Genomic DNA, 18,529 nt, shown 5'->3' on the forward strand with positions numbered 1-18,529 from the left:
GCTGGTAGGCCACGAGCCTCATGGTAAAATATAAAATAATGGAAATGGGTTAGTTTAAGATATAGGCACTAGCTAGAAGTATGCTTAAGTTATTGGCCAAACACTATCGCAAATAAAATAGTTTCTGAGTGATTATTTCATGGTCTTGGCAGCTGGGAATGAAGAAGAGGTCTCCTACTACAGATTAGCACACCAATGTGTTCTAACTAAATCCACATAAAACCTGAGAAGGCTTGGAAAGAAATTCTAGACACACAAAAAAACAAATTTTAGCTGTGTGTGTGTGTTTTTTTTTTTCCCAGATGGGCTCTGTTTGCTGGCAGTGTGCCACAGCTCCTTTAAGAGAGGTATTCCTGATTTAGTGGTTGCAGAAAAAAAAAAGGCAGGGCCTCAAAAAGGCAGCTTCCTAGTCCATGCTGCCAGCATGAACTCTGGCTCTTTCAGGAGCCTGAGCACTTGAAGGAGATTTGTGAGCAGAGTGCTACAGCTTCCATAATGGCAACATAGACCCACTGTTTGCCTAAAATGGGGCAATGTGCATGGCTCTCAGAGACAGCGAACATGCCTCCACCATGCTAGACTAGGCCAAGCGAGCAAGCAGGATGGAGGAGCTGGTCCTAATCAGTCCTGCTTAGCATTAAAAAAAAAGTGGTCCTGATCAGAAAAGAATTGCAATTATACAATAAAGACAGATTCAGATGAAAAAGAACTCTAAATGTGTCAGGGTGTTGGATAAATGTATGTAGGCTTGGAAGAGAGAAGAAAAAGAATATAGATAGTTATAAAAAAGAAGTAAATGATTTTAAAAAATAAAGTCTTCAAAGAGACAGAGTACAGACAATCATAGATTAAAGGAATAAAGAAAAATAAGCCACATAAAGATGAAAAATACACAAAGAATCTGGATTATGTTTATTATTGTGTCTTCTTTGAATTTTTTTTTACTGTAAATGAGCTAAGTACAGAGAGACATTTCATTGTTTGGGCTGCTAAGCTAAACCAACATATATACTTTAAAGGTATTTTGACTTCAAAATTTGGGTCTAAGGATAAGTTGCTTTGGAAAAGAGGTTCTGCTTGTATTTTCACTGAAGGTGAGAACCTGTGGAGTCCTTCTAGACTAATGTGGTTTGATGGACCAAGACCATCTGAAAGGTCTCCAATGAAAACCCCCCATAAGGAAATAATTTGCCCAATGAAAAGCAAGAAGCAGTTTGGAGAGAACTACACCAAAATTCCACAAATGATTGTTTATAAATGTTTGTTTATGTTTAAAGGGGGATATGATATAGAGATGGATATGTTACATTGGTCTGGATCTTGGTTTATTGATGTAAATTTTAGGTCAGTTTTGTTATATGTATATTTCTGGTCTTGATTAAGGTGTTGCATTTGTGCATCTCATTTGTAAATGTAATGTATAATTAAGAAATATAGGTTAATAGATAGTCATCTATAATAGTCAAGCTTCTAGTCATGTTAGATTTTCTAGATATATAGAGATATATTTCAGTTAGATAGGTATTCTTCAATTCTTTCAGAAACCTTCAGAATACAGCATTTAAAATGTTTTAATAACTTAAGTCTTTCCATGACAATGAGACTCGTCTGCTTCTGGCAGCACCAATCTACTTCAAGAGGATGATGAGCACTGAAGAGGCTCCTTATGGAGTTTGTTAGCCATTTGGGGGGGGGGGAACCTGTTCTTGTCTGGTCTGCTTGTTGTTATGCTGAATGAACTGGACATGTAGGACCCACAGAGAATTGACTGCTGAACTTGTCTAAAGGTAAGATTATCTTTTGGGGTTCCTGCTTCATGAAAGAGTCTGCCAGATATTCTGCAGGACACAGAAGAAAGCGACTGACAAACTGCCAATATGGATAGAACTGTCTTTGAAATTTCCTGTTTCATGGAAAAGTCTGCAAGATACTATGGGCCTGTAGGCTAAAGATGGATGCCCCAATGTTACAAAACAACTGCGGGTGACTATCCAGGGAGCAAGATGTCTCTATCAATTCTAGAGTTTTGGAAGTTGCTTACAATGTACTTTCTGTTTACTTAGGTAATATTATATCCTTCTGGAGTCTTTGATGGAGTTGAAGAATAGTTACAGTTATAGTTTTCCTTAGTTATGATAAAAAATAAAGTAGATATGAATATTGTAACTAATTCTTTCTTGATACCTGTTTTGTTATATGCAATTTTACTATGTTAAAGTTAAAACCTTCCTTTTTATTTTAACAAAAAGGGGAAAACAATGTGATAAATCCTTCTGTATATGTGTTGCTTTTATTGGTTAATAAAGAAGCTACTTTTGGTCAACGGCTTAACAGAATTTAGCCAGGCTGGAAGAGATATATAGGGAGAGAGTAGGTGGAGTCAAAGAGAACCCATGGAGCTGCCAGAGGAAAAAGATGCAAGCCGCCAGCTAGAACCTTGTTGGTAGGCCATGAGCCTTGTGGTACAATATAAAATAATAGAAATGAGTTAATTTAAGATATAAGAGCTACCTAGCAATACTCTTAAGCTATTGGCCAAACAGTATTGTAATTAGTACAGATTTCTGTGTGATTATTTCAGGGGTCTGAGCAGCCGGGAATGAACTAACAGCTTCCCCTAACAAAGCATAAAATGAGAGAAGGGAAAATATGAGATCATCTTCCCCATTTTCTTCAAGGGCTACACTGTTCTGAGTGTATCCATGCCTGTGCTGTGTTCTCCTCCCAGCTTATTAAATACCCCATTCTAGTAATAGAGGGGCATCTTCCTGAGTCCTCTTTGTAGAGAAACTTGCAGAGGGCATGTGTTAGTGGCGCCGTGATCTTGAGAAGATTGCTTCTTTACTTTACGCAATATGTAGACATTGTGTTAACTGCTCAGAAAAAAAAAAAAACAAAAAACACTAAACTAAACTAAACTACTTCTAGTGAAATCCACAGCAGACATTGCTGAACCATGTTTAACAAACACTATACACGTTGTTTTAAATAGTGCTGTGTAAGTATATAACTCGTTAAAGAGCGTTTGTAGAATCTTGAGTCTGGGGATGGAGCACAGGGTTTGCATGTTCTAGGCAAATGCTCTTCCATTGAGCTACAGCCCCAGCCTCAGGATCATGAGTCTTACATGTTCTTGAAAGCGCTGGTGTTTTAGTCGGGTTCTCTACGGGAACAGAACCAAGTGTATAAATACATTATCAAGCAAGCTTTAAAATAATGTAGTCAAGTCACATCTGAGACTCTGAGAACCCAGTATTCGGTTCTTGAGGCTGGGTGCCTTAACAGTGGGAGTAGTTCCAGATAGAAGTCTCATACTGACAGCGTAGTTACCCAGTCCCCAGGACAGGGACCTCAATAGTACCAGTCTGATGCTGGAGGCTTGCGAAGTCCCTGGAGAGCACTGTCCTTATTCCACAAGGAAAGCTTGGGAATGCTGGTTCAGCCCCTCTGCCCTGGGAGCACAGCGGGGTAGATCAACTCAGAGGAAGGTCAAGGAAGCAAAAGGTGGGAAATCACGCATTCTGAAATACTGTCATTTAATCTGGGCCACTACCCAAAGGTGTCACCCACAGTTTGGGTGGGCCATTCCACATCAATGGAGACAATCAGAGTTCTTCAGGTGAGGCTCCCTGCCGAAGTGATTCTAATCTGTGGCAAGATGACATTAAAACCAACCATAATACTTAGCATATGCTGGTTATACATAACAACGGGTGTCAGATGGTGTTTTCATACATATAAAGAATGTATTTTTATCATATAATTTGGAGTTCCTAAGTCAAGAGAAGATATTTATAAACCTCAAGTCAATGGTGTTTATAGATCACCTTGTCTTTTCTTGTATTTTCCATTTTTAAAAAATGCATACTGTTTTATAACAATATCCAGAATTTTCTTTATTGGTAAATGATAAATAAAATAGCTCCTGAGGGCTAGGTATTACTCAGGCACGGAATATATAATAGTTATGTGATGTTTGTAACCTTCAATATAGGTCTGTCTCCCCACAGGAAGCAGAAGCTCAGACAAGCCAAATTCTTTATTTAATGTCTCCTGTCGCTCAATGAGAAGGTTGTGATTCAAACTCAGTTCATGTAAATAATTACAGGATGTAAGACTGTCTCTTACAGTTTGTGTGAATAAAATGGTATTTGTTTATATTCCTTAAAATAGACTTTATCTGAAAGTTTTCTGGAGGTAAGCAAGTGGATATCTGGTGGATATCTGTTCGGTTGTTTGCCTGCCTATCTATCTATCTATCTATCTATCTATCTATCTATCTATCTATCTATCTATCATCTATATCTGTTTGCCTACCCACCTAATCTATCTATCTATCTATCTATCTATCTATCTGTATCTGTTTGCCTACCCACCTAACATATCTATCTATCTATCTATCTATCTATCTATCTATCTATCCATCTGTCTATCTTCCAATCATGTGTGTATGTCTTCAAGCATAATGAAACCTTCAGGAGCCTGAGGACTGGATTGGCCAGGGAATGGTCAAGATTGGGTTGCGAAGTTCTGTGGCTGGAGGAAAACAAGTTAAGTGCTCTGTGACAAAGAATAAATTAAATCTTCAGCTAAAAATGGATGGGCATTTCAGAGAGCAGAGCGCCCTATGGAAAAATCCCAAAATTCAAATGGGGCAGGGGTGGGAGCAGACTTCATACTAGGTCTCTGTTTTCTATGTTGCAGGCTGGGGGAGAGAACAGACAACAGAGACGGTCTGCAGAGCAACATGGGAACTATATATGTGCATGTGTGTGTGTGCGTGTGTGTGTACCTGACCATAGTTTAGAAAAGCAAAGGACCCAAAAGAACCCAAATGTAAGTCTAGAAATCAAACTCACCCCCACACAGGTGGAGGAAAAGAACCCTAACAACTGAAAGTGGAACATCAACCCCGGGCTTCTAACTGTGAGCATTGAGGTCAAGGTGATGATGGCAGTACCAGCTGGGGAGCATTTTTGCCCAGAGACAAATTTGTCCTTCTGCCTTTCTGCCAGGCAGCGGGGAAGTGTGTGTGTGTGTGTGTGTGTGTGTGTGTGTGTGTGTGTAGCTAAATTAATTTGATTTGCATCATGCCACGGTAACTTCTGTTCCCTCTTCCCCGGCTGTCAGATGTCTCAGCTGGCTTTCCCCTTCCCTTCTCCCCCACACATTTCATAACACACAGAGAAAGCACGGATTGGCTTCGGGCAGATTTTAGAAACGGAATAATTCTAATTTGATTCTTCTGCAGTGCTATTCTCTCTCTCTCTCTCTCTCTCTCTCTCTCTCTCTCTCTCTCTCTCTCTCTCCCCCCTCCTTCCTTGAGGGAGAGAAGTTGTAGACCCGAGCATAAGTATGCTTTATTTTTATATCAAGCTTAATGGCACCAAACCGCTTGATAGAACTTTTTCTTTGCTGCAAAACCTGGCAGCTCACCTTTTCCCCCTCCTCTGTGTCTAATAGTAACACTAGCAAATGAAACCAGAGCCCAGCACCTCAGGAATGTGTCCTTGCTGTCTCTCTGCAGGGTGCGTGCCTAGCCCTCCGCCCGTCGCTCTTCCTGCTGGGCAGGATAAGGTTACGGCCCGGGCCTCCTCTGTGACAGAGTGGAAGGCGGGCCGACACCCGGCCCGCTGGGGAGTTGCCACAGTTGGCAGCCCGGGGCCAGTGGGGACGCTTCTGTGCTGGCGTCCCGGAGCTGAGGGTGGGACCCAGATTGCAGCCTGAGGCCGGGGTCCTCGTCATGGCCACAGCCAGGCCTCCCGGGCGCGGCTGCGGAGTCGTGCCCCGGTGGCTGCTCGGTGCTGCCCTGCTGCTGGGCCTGCGGCTCTGCATGGAGTTGCACCGGGCGGGTTCCGGACTCCCGGGTCTCCGTGTTCCCCCGGAGCTGCCCCGGTCGCACCTGCTGCCAGCACCCGACCCTCCGCGCGGCACCAGAAGGAGGCAGGTGACCTACGTGCGCAGCGGGCGCCGAGCACTGCCCCGGAGTGGCGGGAGCACAACGCCTGAGCTGAGCTGTTGCGCCCCAAGCGGGCTTTCCCGCAGGAAGGTCAGTTGCAAACGGTGCAGACCTGGACTTTGGTGTTGAGCTGGCACCCTGACGGCGCTGGGGAGCCTTTGGCGCAGGCCGGTGGACCTCCCCACTGGGCCCTAGAGACTCTTCCACTTCCTTTTTAGTCTGTTCAATGGCCCCATTGACTGAAGTGGAATTGAGCAGAGTCCATCCACACCCAACCACTGCTAAGCGCCCAGTTTGGCAGGCCTCCTTCCAGGAACAGAGCACCCAGCAACCATACCCATCCCAGTGAGGGAGGGGGTGCTGCGTAGCAGTAAGGGAAAGCAAAGGAAGCATGGATACCCTTGTGTTTTCCCACCCAGGCCTGGACAAATCGGATGAGTGGATTCTGTGAATGGCCCTTCCACCAGGTCTAGGTGATGGTGAGGATCTGCCCTCCAGCTGCGTTCCCACCAGTCCCTACCCAGGGGTTGGGACTGGCACAGGGTGAGAAGACAAGGCCCCAGCACCACTTAGTGGAAAAATAATTAGACTCTCCAGGGTCAAACCTAGGTTTGTCTTGCATCGCTGGCTAGGCTCTCTCTTCCTTGCCTCGCTAACTTCCTGCCTCACGCTTCATCGAGTAGGTCAGTTTTAAGCTCTGATTGTTGAAGCCTGAACTTCCCACCTTCTTTTGGGAGCTCATCATTTACGTGGTACTTAAGAGTGGAAAGACTGGGAACTGAATGCTGGAGCTTGCCAGACGCTTACGCCCATCGCCCATCACTCCTGCTTCCGGCCGCATCCTCTGAAGCAATGCTGAATGTGCTGGCTAGAGTCATTTCTTTTTCTTGATGACATCTGTCCCGCCCCCACTTCTACCAATCTACTCCTACCTCCCCCTTGGTTCTGCTGCCCCCTCTCCAATTCTAATACCCTCCCCATTTTTTCAGGGCTTTCCTTCCCCCACTTCCTCTACGTGCCTTGCCCTTCGTCTTCCCACACGGCTGTAGTTACTCAATAGGCTACCCTGTTATCTTCTGGGAGAAGCACAGATCTGTTTTCTGTCTCTAGAATGTGCCTCCTAGAAAGACTTACTTAGCGAGGCTTACCCTAAAAGATCCACTCCCTTCTCACGCTGCCCATGCAGTTCCTGTGATGCCGCGTTAAGCATTCACAACTCTTGTCAGGGACTTCCACTAGATGTGGGGTCAAATGTTGTGAGCACAAACTGAATTCTAAGTGGTTGGGGGCCCAGCAAAGGAGTTCTATATGATGCAGGCCTTGAACCTGTGAAGGAAGATCAGAAAAAGAACAAAGGGGGCATTTGGAGCTGGGACGATGTTTTTGAAGAGCCTGGCTTCCTTTGTCCCTCTGCGAATGTCCTGAAACACCCTGTCTTTGATACTCCTTTCCCTTTCGGAACCTTTCTCCATGCCGGTTGTCTGTTGTTCAAGGAGTCCCAAGGTTTTGTCTCCATAGTTGTTGGTGACTAGAGCCTGTTTTACAGCGTCAAGGTTTGGAATGCATAGACTCAGGTCACTGTGTGTGTGTGTGTGTGTGTGTGTGTGTGTGTGTGTGTGTGTAATGGGGTTCACCTCTGTGCCCTATAGGAGGCTGGAGCAGAGACCCGTTCTGGAAATGGAGGTGGGAAGTAGATGTGGGGGTGGCAAGAAGAGGAGGACATTGGCTGTGTTTGGAAGGCACATGGAGAGGCAAGTGGATTCCGTTTGCCTTTGGTGGACTATAGAAAGGAGGTCCCGACTCCAGACAGCTTCAAATATCCTTTAGATAGTCAGTTGGAAGTGTCAAATAGATAGTCAAACACTGGAGGCAGTGTCCAGGCTGAATTAGTCATTTGGGATCATTGCATGCAAGTGGTACTACAGCTATAAGATTGTGTGAGGTCAGCTGGGGGTGAGTGTGGCTCACGGGATAGGGGTCTGAGCGCCGGTGTTCAGTCATTATAACTAAATCAAAAAGAAAATGTTAGCATAGTGTCTAGCATAATATAAACACAATATAACAGCCTTTATTTTCTCTAGGTTGTCCCAAGTCTTCAGCCTTAGCTCTTTCTCAGTTGTGAACGATCATAACTTGCTTGCATTCCTTTGCCATACCCCGAGTCCCGTTCTGTGTGGCCCATTTTGCCAATCTTCTGCTCTTTCCTACTACAAACATTCAGGTCAAGGGTCATTTCTATCCATGACCATTCAGGTCAAGGTTCATCTAGAATCTACTGCTATTTCCATGCTGATCTCTCCGCAGTCTGCAGTGACAACAGCGATGCCTTCTGTGAGACTGAGTTGCTGTGTTCATGTCAAGACCTGAGAATCCATCTCAGGTGGAAGTGTTCTCAAGTGGGAGGGATTTAATTACCCACAGTGACACTGGGAAACTCCAGAGACACTAACATATGAAAAATGAATACCGTTACATCTTGTTTCTCAAGGGTGATTCTAAATAAATGTCATTGGTTAAATGATATAAGAAGTAGACTTATCACTGTTGTACATATTAAGTTCTTAGCCTCCTATGGAATCATTGTCCTTAAATTATCGTCTCCATGGTCATTTACTTATTTTAAGAATATATATCTCATCTTGCCTGCTTCCTAGGCAGGATTATGGATTATTTCACTTTGCTAGTCTTTTACAGCTGAGTTAAAATTGTCCTCAAAACTGGAAAGGCCAATTATTTGTTTTCTGACTTCTGTGTAACTAGAGGTTTCTCTCCCACCTGCCAGTTCCTGAATAACCACTCAGAGGCTTAATATTAATTACAAACTGTTGGTCTATTAGCTCAGGCTTATTATTAACTAGCTCTTAAAACTTAAATTGATCCATTTCTATTGTTCTATATTTTACCACAAGGCTCATGGCTTGTTACTTCACATCTTGCTTCTCTGACAGCTATTGGCATCTCTCAAACTCTTTTTGTTCTTTTTCTTTGTATTCAGTTTGACTTTCCCGCTTTGCTATATTCTTCCCTGCCATAGGCCAAAGAAGCTTCTTTATTAACCAATGATAATAAAACATATTCACAGCATACAGAGGGGCGTCCCACATCACTTCTGGTAACAGAGTTCACCATCTTACACCCCTTTGGGGATAAACCTTATTCCTTTTGAGCATTACAAGACACAGTATAATTCAAGGTGAATGCACCATTGATAAACTAAAATTGAGTTTGGAAGTTACCTGTTGAACTTTTATGTTTTATTTTTACTATTTTAATTTAATTGCTTGAGAATACCAATTAACAGTTTGGCTCTGGGCAACTTCCATGTTAGTTAAAGGAGAGCACATTCTGTTCTGTGGGCAGCTTTCTGGGTGGTGAGAGCCTGCATGGAATGCTCACAGTGTTGCAGAGTGTTTCTTGCCACCAAGCTTTCTTTGCAGGAGCAAGAGATGTAAACATTCAGCAATTATATTGTCACCTTAATCAGAGCTTATGCTACCTTTAAAGGAAACAATCGAGAGAGACAGACAGACAGAGACACAGGGAGATGGCATAGTCTTCCTGTAATTTGCTCCCTCTTCCTATACCCCCTTTACCAGACTGTAGAACCATATAGATGTCCTCTTGCACACCAGGAGTTCCAGCCTTAGAGCAATGGGAGGTGAGGATGGATAAGAGGGGTGGGTAAGCACCGCCCCTTTTGATTGTGGCAATCTTGGAACCTGCCTATTTCTGTGAGTTACAGACTCCGAGCATCTCATCAGTGCTCGCAACCTCTCAACTTTGCACAGTGCGCCTTTATCAAAACATCTCTGACGCCCCTTTCTCTGCTTTCTGTTTCCTGCGTGTTTCTGGATTCTGTTGTTGCTTTCTTATGATTCTCGTGGGTGAAGTTCTCGGGGAAATTTATTTACAGAGGATTATATGTGGTTTCTGTGATGTAGGCTTCTTATGTACTCTTGGGTGTATATGGGACCCCTTAGAGGTTGGCAGCCCATCTACAAGGAAGCAGCTTTTTAACATCTAAGCCTTGCTTGTTCAGGAGAACTTCACTCAGGACCAGGCTTCCAGGAGAAATGTCTTTTCAGAGCGATGTCACTTGACATTTAATATTCTGGCAAGCAAAGTGACTTCTGAGTCACTGGGCTACGGAACCCAGCAATGTGCTGCCGTCTTGGCTGATGAGTTACAGATCCTTTGGAGGAGTGTGCGTGTGTGTGTGGGGGGGTACTGTTTCCTCTTCTGAAAAACCATATGGCAAATGTGGGCTTATTTCTTGTCATCTTAGTTTTCTAATTCTGTAGCTGTCAGCAAGAAGATGGGGAAGTGTGTGTAGGTTCTCCCCTGTTTACGCATTCACCTAAAGAGCCTTATTGTCCTCAGATTCCTTGACGGGTGGGTTGAGTTGCCTGTGGCACTAAGAGAAGGCATGTTTCTCCTGTAATCGCTCCCTCTTCTTGTATTCCCTTTACCACGCTGTATAGAACTAGCTCTAAATTTGACGTCCTCTTGCTCATCAGGACTTCCAATCCTCAAGCCCTGGGAGATGAGGACAGATGACAGATGGGGGGTAAGCACCAACTCTTTTGATGGTGACAATCTTCGAACTCAGCAGTCATATCCAGCCCTTTTGGTTTTGCATATGTACCCATACTTCTGATGTACAGGGAGCAGCATGAATCAGCCCTCTCCCACTACCCAGGAAGCTGAACATTTTCATTTGAAACAAGGTTGGCGGAGAGGATTTGAATGGGTTCCAGCAGAATGTGGGTGTGAAATAGCAGTTGCTTAGTTTCATTCCAAAAAGCAGGGTTTTATTACAGTTTTGATGTGCCTTCAGTGGGGACCAGGGCTCTGCTTCCACCCAAATCCTGCAGTTAGTTTCTTGGAGAGTGTTCTGTGGGCTGAGGGCTGCTGATGGAGCCTCTATTGTTTCTCAACAGCCAGTGGTGGAGATATTAGGTTTTTGGGTATAATTTGTGCGGTCCATTTTCTCTAAGGAGAAAAATGACCTGCCAGTTTTCTCAAATAGAATTGGATTTCCTTTTTCAGTCTGTGAAGAGAATCAGGGCCTCATAGTTAAACGGGAGACTGTCAAGGGTGGAGGGCCCTTGAGTTTTTCCATCTGTGCAATGATAGCCTTACAGGCCTGTTTCTGAGAAGTTGGACTCTTTGTTCTGCTATACAGGGGAAGTCACAGGAGCCTGCTTCATTTACCATCAGACAAGTCTCAGCATAGCAATCTGCCAGCAGTGATAAGCATCTTTTTCAAACAGCACCTGGGTCCTCTAGATATGTCACAGTGGACCCCTCAGTGTCCTGTGGAGGTTTCTGGAAAAGGAGGATGGGGAAATTTGCTCTTCAACAAGCATTTTTATCCTACTCAAGTGATTGAAGGAAAATTGAATTTTAGAAGCCTTGCAATCTAGGGGCATATGTAATTTAAACTAATAGCAAGCGAGGCTGTTAGTTACTCAGAAGGTAAATCTAGCCAATGATTTTGAATCACAGCTTTTTTTTTTCTGGTAGTGGGAACTGAACTCAGAACTCATACATTATAGGCAAGTGCTCTATTACTGAGCCCCACCTATACCCTCGTGTAAATGTTTTAGGTGAGTTATCCAGTGGGCTCCAGCACTGAGCCCCACTTATGTCCTAATGTAAACTTCTTTAGATGGGGTACCCCGTGGGAGCCCACTTAGCATCCTCTCTATTCTTTTTATCTTTATAACCTCAGAAAGCATTTGAAGTCACAACCTTGAGCCAAATGCTTGCAAAATGAGCAGGTGTTTTTCCTAAAAAGTGACAAGAAAAGTTAATACTTCTTAGCTCCGTGACAGTACGGCATATCCATACCATCTACAACAAAGGAAAAGGTCCCTTTGCACTGTCATTATTAAGAAAGATGTCGTGATGATGGTTGACCTTCAAAGTAAACTGGACTGGATTTCGAGTTATGGAGGAGGCATAGCTGTAATACTGACCCATATTGACACAGGATTTTCTGAGGTGGGAAGACCCACTCTGAATGTGGGGGGCACTGTTCCATGGGCTGGGAACTAAGAAAGACAGACAAATCAAGTACCCTAGTTACCTTTCTGTTGCTGTGATTAAAACACCACAGCCAAGACAACTTGCAGAAGAAAGATTTTATTTGAGCTTATGGTCCTGGAGGGTTCGAGTCCATCTTAGAGGGGAGGAGAACGCAGCAGACTCGGTGGCCGGAGTAGAATGCTGGGAGCCCACCTCCATTATGGTAAGCACCGAACAGGGAGAACAAAGTGCAGGTAAGTGAGGCTTCTTACACTCAAAGCCTGCCTCAGAAATAAAATTCCTTCAGCCAGGCCTTGTCTCCTTAATGTCCCCAAAGAGCACCACCAACTGGGGACCAAGAGTTCAAATGCCCAAGACTATGGTAGCTAGCATTCCTTCCTCTCTGTTTCCTGTTCCTGATCTTCAGAGATGTGAGGAGTCCAAATTCATGATCCTGTCACCATAAACTCCTCCATCCCGTCCTCTGTGCTTTCCTCATCACATTGGGTGGTACCCACGAAGGATGATACCCAAGAATGATGGTACTCATGATGGGTGGTACCTATGATGATGGATGGTGTCTGTGATGGATGATACCCATGACAGATGGTATCAACAGTGGATGGTACTCTTTGAAACCATAGCCAGAGTGAATGAATGCTTCTTGTGTTAACTTGTCTCTGTTGTTATTTTGCCCTAAGAAAATGAATGGATATAGATGAATTATTGAATCATCCAGGGCCAGAAGTGGATATTGGGGAGGATGTTCATAAGAAAATATATTTAACCAGTGTAGCACTGTTTGGGTTTTATAACACTACCCTCCAGTTTTATTTTTTTTTTGTTTGTTTGTTTTTTTTTTTTGTTTTTGTTTTTTTTTTTTTGGCCTAACTTAAAATAAAACAGGACGGGAAACAAAAGAGAAGTAAGGAAATGCTGGAGATTTCTCACTGGGTTGGAAGAAGAGTTCAGTCACCTCATTTTGGAGGAGGGGGCTGTTCAGCAGACCCCAGTTTTCAGAGCCTATTGTCTGTCTTTCTGAAGGGCCACCAGAAGGCTCCCCTTGCTCCACTCTGGGGCTAGCTCCCAGATGTCCACTTAGAATCAGGCCATTCTGAGCACTTGCTCTAAGCACAAGGTTCTCTCCTGTCCTGAAAGCCAAGCTTAGAGTAAGTTGCCCTAAACAGCTGAGCCCTTGCTCCTCCCTAACGACTCAGTATCATTTTTGCAGCTTTCCCTTAGGCTATTTGTTTCTCATATTTTATATTATTCCAATTGACCCATTTTGGAAATCTTGAACCTGGGACCTAGAAAGAGATTGTAGGGATTTTGTTTTTACTGAACCCAGACATTGTCCTCTATATATGTCCTGAGAGTTTATATAGCTATGAATGTCTCTAGCTATCTTCATTGTTTAATTATTTACCTGTTAATGGTATTCTTTAGTGTGTATGTGTTGTGTGTCCCTATATGGAAACCAGAAGTTGATGTCTTATGTCTTCCTCTATTGCTTTGCCTTTTTGAAAAATAAAGATTTATTTATTTTTATTTTCTGTGTATGAGTGTTTTGCCTGCATGGATATATGCATCACTTGCAGACTGGGTGCCTGAGGAAGCCAAAGGCATCGGATCCCCTGGAACTGGGGTAACAGACAGTTGTGAACTGCTAGGTTGTGGGTGCTGGAAGTTGAACCTGGGTCCTCTAGAAGAGCAGTTAGTGTTCTTAACTATTGAGCAACCTCACTGTCCCTGGTCTCCCACCACAGTTTTGAGACAGGGTCTCTTACTAAACTTGATGTTCATCCATTGGCTAGACTGCCTGGACATAAAGCTTCAGGGATCCTTCTGTCTCTGGCTCCCTAGGCTGGAATTATGGTATGTGATGCTCAGCTTTCTGCATGAGTGTGGGGATATGAACTCGGGTTCTCATGCTTGAATAGCAAGCATTTTACCCACGGAACCATCTCCCCAGCCCCTGTCCACTATTATCCTATTTCCAGGTAGTATTCGGCAGAAAGCTGGCATCTGGTGCACAAGATTTTTCAGCCAATGGGTTGAAAAACACACAAGATTCATATGTTGTGTTCCATTCGTTCTTCTATCCCCCACCTCTCATTTTCTCCTTCCCTTTATTTTTTTTTCTTTTTGCAAAAAGTTACTCGTGAGGATTTGTGGTAGAAAAGTAAATAGCAATAGTTGGCTCATTACCTCAGTTCAGGTTCTCAGACCAAAACTAGAGTCTTATGATATTGTTTTCTGTTGTTGCTGTTGTTAATGCAGTTACTTTTCAAAAAACATCCAAATTATTGCTCAGCACATCTGGTCTGCATCTTTACAGCCTCCGTTTCCACTGGCTACTGTAGGATTCCTTAGTGTTATGCTGCTTCTGCATCAGTTAGGACTCTGGGATTGTGAGTGACAGGCCCAGTTGAAACTAGTAAAACCAGAGACTGTTTGGAATGGTCTGAGAAGACAAAGAAGAGCTACAGAACCCAGGAGGGCTCTGGAAAACCAAGCAGGAGCTAAAGCAAGCCTGAATACCCCTGCCATCCAGATGACCCCTACCACAGACGTGGTGGGTACCAACCTTTGTTTTGGTTGTATCTTTTCCTCCTCCTCATCCTGTGTTTGCAGAACTATCTAGTTTTCTAAGAAAATGTTTCCCTTTGCATCTGATATTCCTTTACGGGACCCCAGTGTCACCTCTCACACATAACTGTGAGGGAGTTTGAATGGTAACTTACAGATGACGTGAGGATTACAGAGTAGCTCTGCAGACATGAATCTGGTGACGGAGATGTGGGAGGTGCGGGGCTCCTCTACTCAGTCTGTCCTAGTGTGGACTGCACCATGATACCCTAGTGTCGACTGCATCTCTACACCTAGTGTGCAATCTACACTAGTATGTCTGAAGTGGTGCTCCCACCCTTGGATAGCTGTAAGCCAATAAATCTTTAATCAATTCCCTTTCTGCTTAACTAGCTAGAGTGGTTTCTGTTGTTTACGACGAAGAACCTTGACAGGACAGTAAATTAGAGCTGGCTCTTTGGAGGGTTAGAACTATAACTTTCCCTTTTCAGTTTTGCCTGGGTCTGTTGAATTCAGGGCTTGAAACATAATGGGCGGAGTGAACTATGTGTGGAGGGATTTCTCCCTGACAAGATGATGACATTTAGTTTCAGATAATCAATTACGCAGATCTGCGGCTCATCTCCAGAGACACCAAACCGTGTTTCATAGCACCATTTGCCTGCGGTAGCAGGGAGGAGGGTTCAAGTGCATGTGGCTGCCACAAACAACACCCCAGGCTCAGGGCTCACACTATTGCAAGTTCATTTCCAGAGGGGCCACATAGCCCTTGTGGGTTGGATGGGTATGTGCTGTGCTGCCCTGTACTGTAATTGTCCCTTCCTCTGGACTCCAGGCTGAAAGTGCGGCCACCATCTCTCCATTCACCTGATAGAGGGATGGGGGCTCTAGTGAGTCTTGCCTGGCATCATCGAAAGCCCAGCCTGGGGCCTGGAAAGATGTCTCAGCAGTTAATAACCAAGTGCTCTTTGAGGACCTGGGTTCAGTTCCCAGCAGTCTCAAGGCAGTTCACAATTACTAGTGACTTCAGTTCTCGGGGTTCTGATGCCCTCTTTGGCTTCCCTGAAGTCTTGCATGCACACAGTGCACACAAACATATGCAGGCATACATACATACATACATACATACATAAAAACATATGCAGGCATGCATACATACATACACAGAAACATATGCAGGCATACATACATAGAAACATCATATGAAGGCATACAAATATACACATAAATATGTTGAAAGGAACCCAGCCTGGAAGTGACATATCTTTCTCTTGCACACAAAACCATGTCCAGAGTCACCCAAGGCTAGCAGTACCATCTTACCATATAGCAGAAGACAGCTGGAATGTTTGATGAACAGGACAATGTCGTCACAGAATGTAACTCTCAATCATGCATGTCTATGTGGACACAGTCTAGGCATGTTTTGTGTCTCTGTTTTAAGCTGCTGGCTGATTGGTTGTTTGACAGTACTGAAGGAAGCACAATTATTGGTTTCCAGGGGCTGAGATCTGAAATGAAGCAGCCGTCTATATTTAGTAGCACTCTTCAATACAAACAGACTCACTGTGTAACTTAGGAACTGTGCTGGAGCCAGTCCTGGAATCTGTTAGACACAGTGATTCATGTTGACATTGCTATGCTCACTCTGCTCAGGGCCTATGGACGAAGCCAATTATTAAAATCGCCGTGAAAGCAAAGGAGTGAAGGGATGGCTCAGCAGTGATGAGTGCTTGCTGCTCTTCTAGAGGACTGGAGTTTGCTTCCCAGCACCCATGGCAGGCAGCTCACAACTGTCTGTAGCTCTGGCTCCAGGGGAATCTGATTCTTTCTTATGACTTCCAAGAGTATTAGCATGCATGTGCTCATAGTCACACACAGACACAGACACAGACACACATAAGCACACGAAGACAGACACACAGACTGACATATACATAGAGACAGGCACACAGACAGACATATACATAGAGACAGGCACACAGATAAACACACACGCATACACACACACACACATAAACACACACAGACAGACACACAGACTGACACACACATACAAACACACAGACAGATAGACACAAACAGACGCACAGACACACAGACACACACACACACTGAATCTATAAAATAAAAAGCCATGAATATAAAAGAGTGGAAGGCCTGTAGAGTCAAATGTCATGTCTAAAACCAACATCACAGTGATCATTTTCTCATTTTTACTTGGAATTAAGGGAATGACTTCCCAGTGGAGTTCTAGAATATGGGCACAGGTCAGTGGCCATATTTGAAGCTTGTATGCACAATATGACAGCAAGCAATTTAGTTCATTTCTCATCTACTCTGAGTGTAGAACAGAGAATCACTTAAACATCCTGCTTAGTAAAATGCATGGCCACTCAGAGCTCAGAGTGATGAGGTTCTAGAAGTGGTCTCTCTGTCAGCTCTCTTGAGAGTGACATATGGAAGAAGAAGAAGAATACACGAGATCCCAGGATTCCTGCGGCATAGATTTATTCAAATGTCATACAAATACTCTGATAAACGTAGCTTGCCTGGGAGATGGACTTATGGATTCTCTGGACTTCTGTGTTTGAAGTCTAACCCAGAGACCTGTATATGTTAGGCCTAAAGATCCTATTTTTATGCTTGAAATCAGAAGGTTGAATTCTGCTACCATACATGTTGAATGTGTGGAAACACAAATACATACATTGAACAAGAGATGTATGTTTTCTGAATTTCAGTTTCTTTTTTTTTTAAAAAAAAAGTTGAAATTTAGTATTTTTAATTATGTATGGGTGTGCATGTCTAACTGTCGGTGTGTGCACACAAGTGCAGGTGCCTTCCAAGGCCAGGGACAATGGACCCTCTGGAGTTACAAACCACTGTGACTGCAAGTTGTTGGCAGAGGCTACTTGTCCATTTCCCGGTTGCCTAGACCCAAAATAATCACACAAAAACTTTTTTAATTAAAACACTGCTTGGCCTATTAGCTCAGGCTTCTTATTAACTAACTCTTACATCTTAAATTAACCCATTCCTATTATTTTGTATTTTACCATGTGCTGTGGGACAATGGTCTTGTACTCTGTCACTTGCATTGTTTTAATAAAATGCTGATTGGCCAGTAGCTAGGCAGGAAGTATAGGTGAAATGACCAGGCAGGAAGTAGAGGCAGGGCAATGAGAACAGAAGAATTCTGGGAAGAGGAAAGACTCAGTTTGCAGTCATCATCCAACCGCAGAGAAGCAAGATGAGAATCCCTCACTGACAAAGGTACCAAGCCATGCGGTTAACACAGACAAGAATTACGGGCTAATTTAAGATGTAAGAATTAGTTATAATTAATGTAAGACCTCTGTGTGTGTCTTTGAGATGAATTGCTCTGGGACTGGGTGGGACAGAAACCTCTGTCAACAAATGGTGACAGTGTGGACAACTGCATCCACATAAAACCTGGGAGAGTTTGAGAAGTGATGGAGGAGGGTCATCTGTCTATGTGTTACTCTCGTTGGTTAATAAAGAAAACTGCTTGGCCTGTTAGGGCAGAATTTAGATAGGCAGAGTAGACCAAACAGAATGCTGGGAAGAAGGGAAGTGAGGTAGACGCTATAGCTCTCCTCTCCAAGATGGATGCAAGTTAAGATCCTTCCCGATAAGCCACCAGCTTGTGGTGCTACACAGATTGTTAGAAATTGGTTAATCAAGATGTGAGAATTAGCCAGTAAGAGGCTAGAGCTAATGAGCCAAGCAGTGTTTAAAAGAATACAGTTTCCATGTAATTATTTTGAGTAAAGCTAGCCGCTGGCCAGGTGGCGGGAAGCAGCCTGCTGCCTCATCACTACAGAGAAGGAATTCTAGACACAAAAGGACATGGTTAAGCATGGCTTCTTGGTAGCAGCATTTTCTCGGGTGGCTCTGTTTGCTAGAGGCAAACGCACCTCATTTAAG

At 43.8% G+C, this 18,529-nt stretch overlaps 1 protein-coding gene across 2 annotated transcripts in view; it reads left to right on the plus strand.

Annotated features, from left to right (window-relative positions):
- The first annotated feature begins 5,663 nt into the window (after positions 1–5,663).
- Mettl24 (methyltransferase like 24) overlaps positions 5,664–18,529 on the plus strand; it is a 125,071-nt gene continuing 112,205 nt past the window's right edge. Inside the window, exon 1 of one of the 2 annotated variants that reach the window (XM_041654650.1) lies at positions 5,664–6,049. In XM_041654650.1, the coding sequence (XP_041510584.1) occupies positions 5,744–6,049 (306 nt within the window). In that variant the 5' untranslated portion in view covers positions 5,664–5,743. The remainder of the gene's footprint in view (positions 6,050–18,529) is intronic. The other variant, XM_041654651.1, reaches the window with a different exon arrangement.

The sequence above is a fragment of the Microtus oregoni genome, unplaced genomic scaffold (assembly GCF_018167655.1).
Source record: "Microtus oregoni isolate MIOR12 unplaced genomic scaffold, Mior012 000006F_ref0000085, whole genome shotgun sequence".
Taxonomy (NCBI): Eukaryota; Metazoa; Chordata; class Mammalia; order Rodentia; family Cricetidae; genus Microtus; species Microtus oregoni.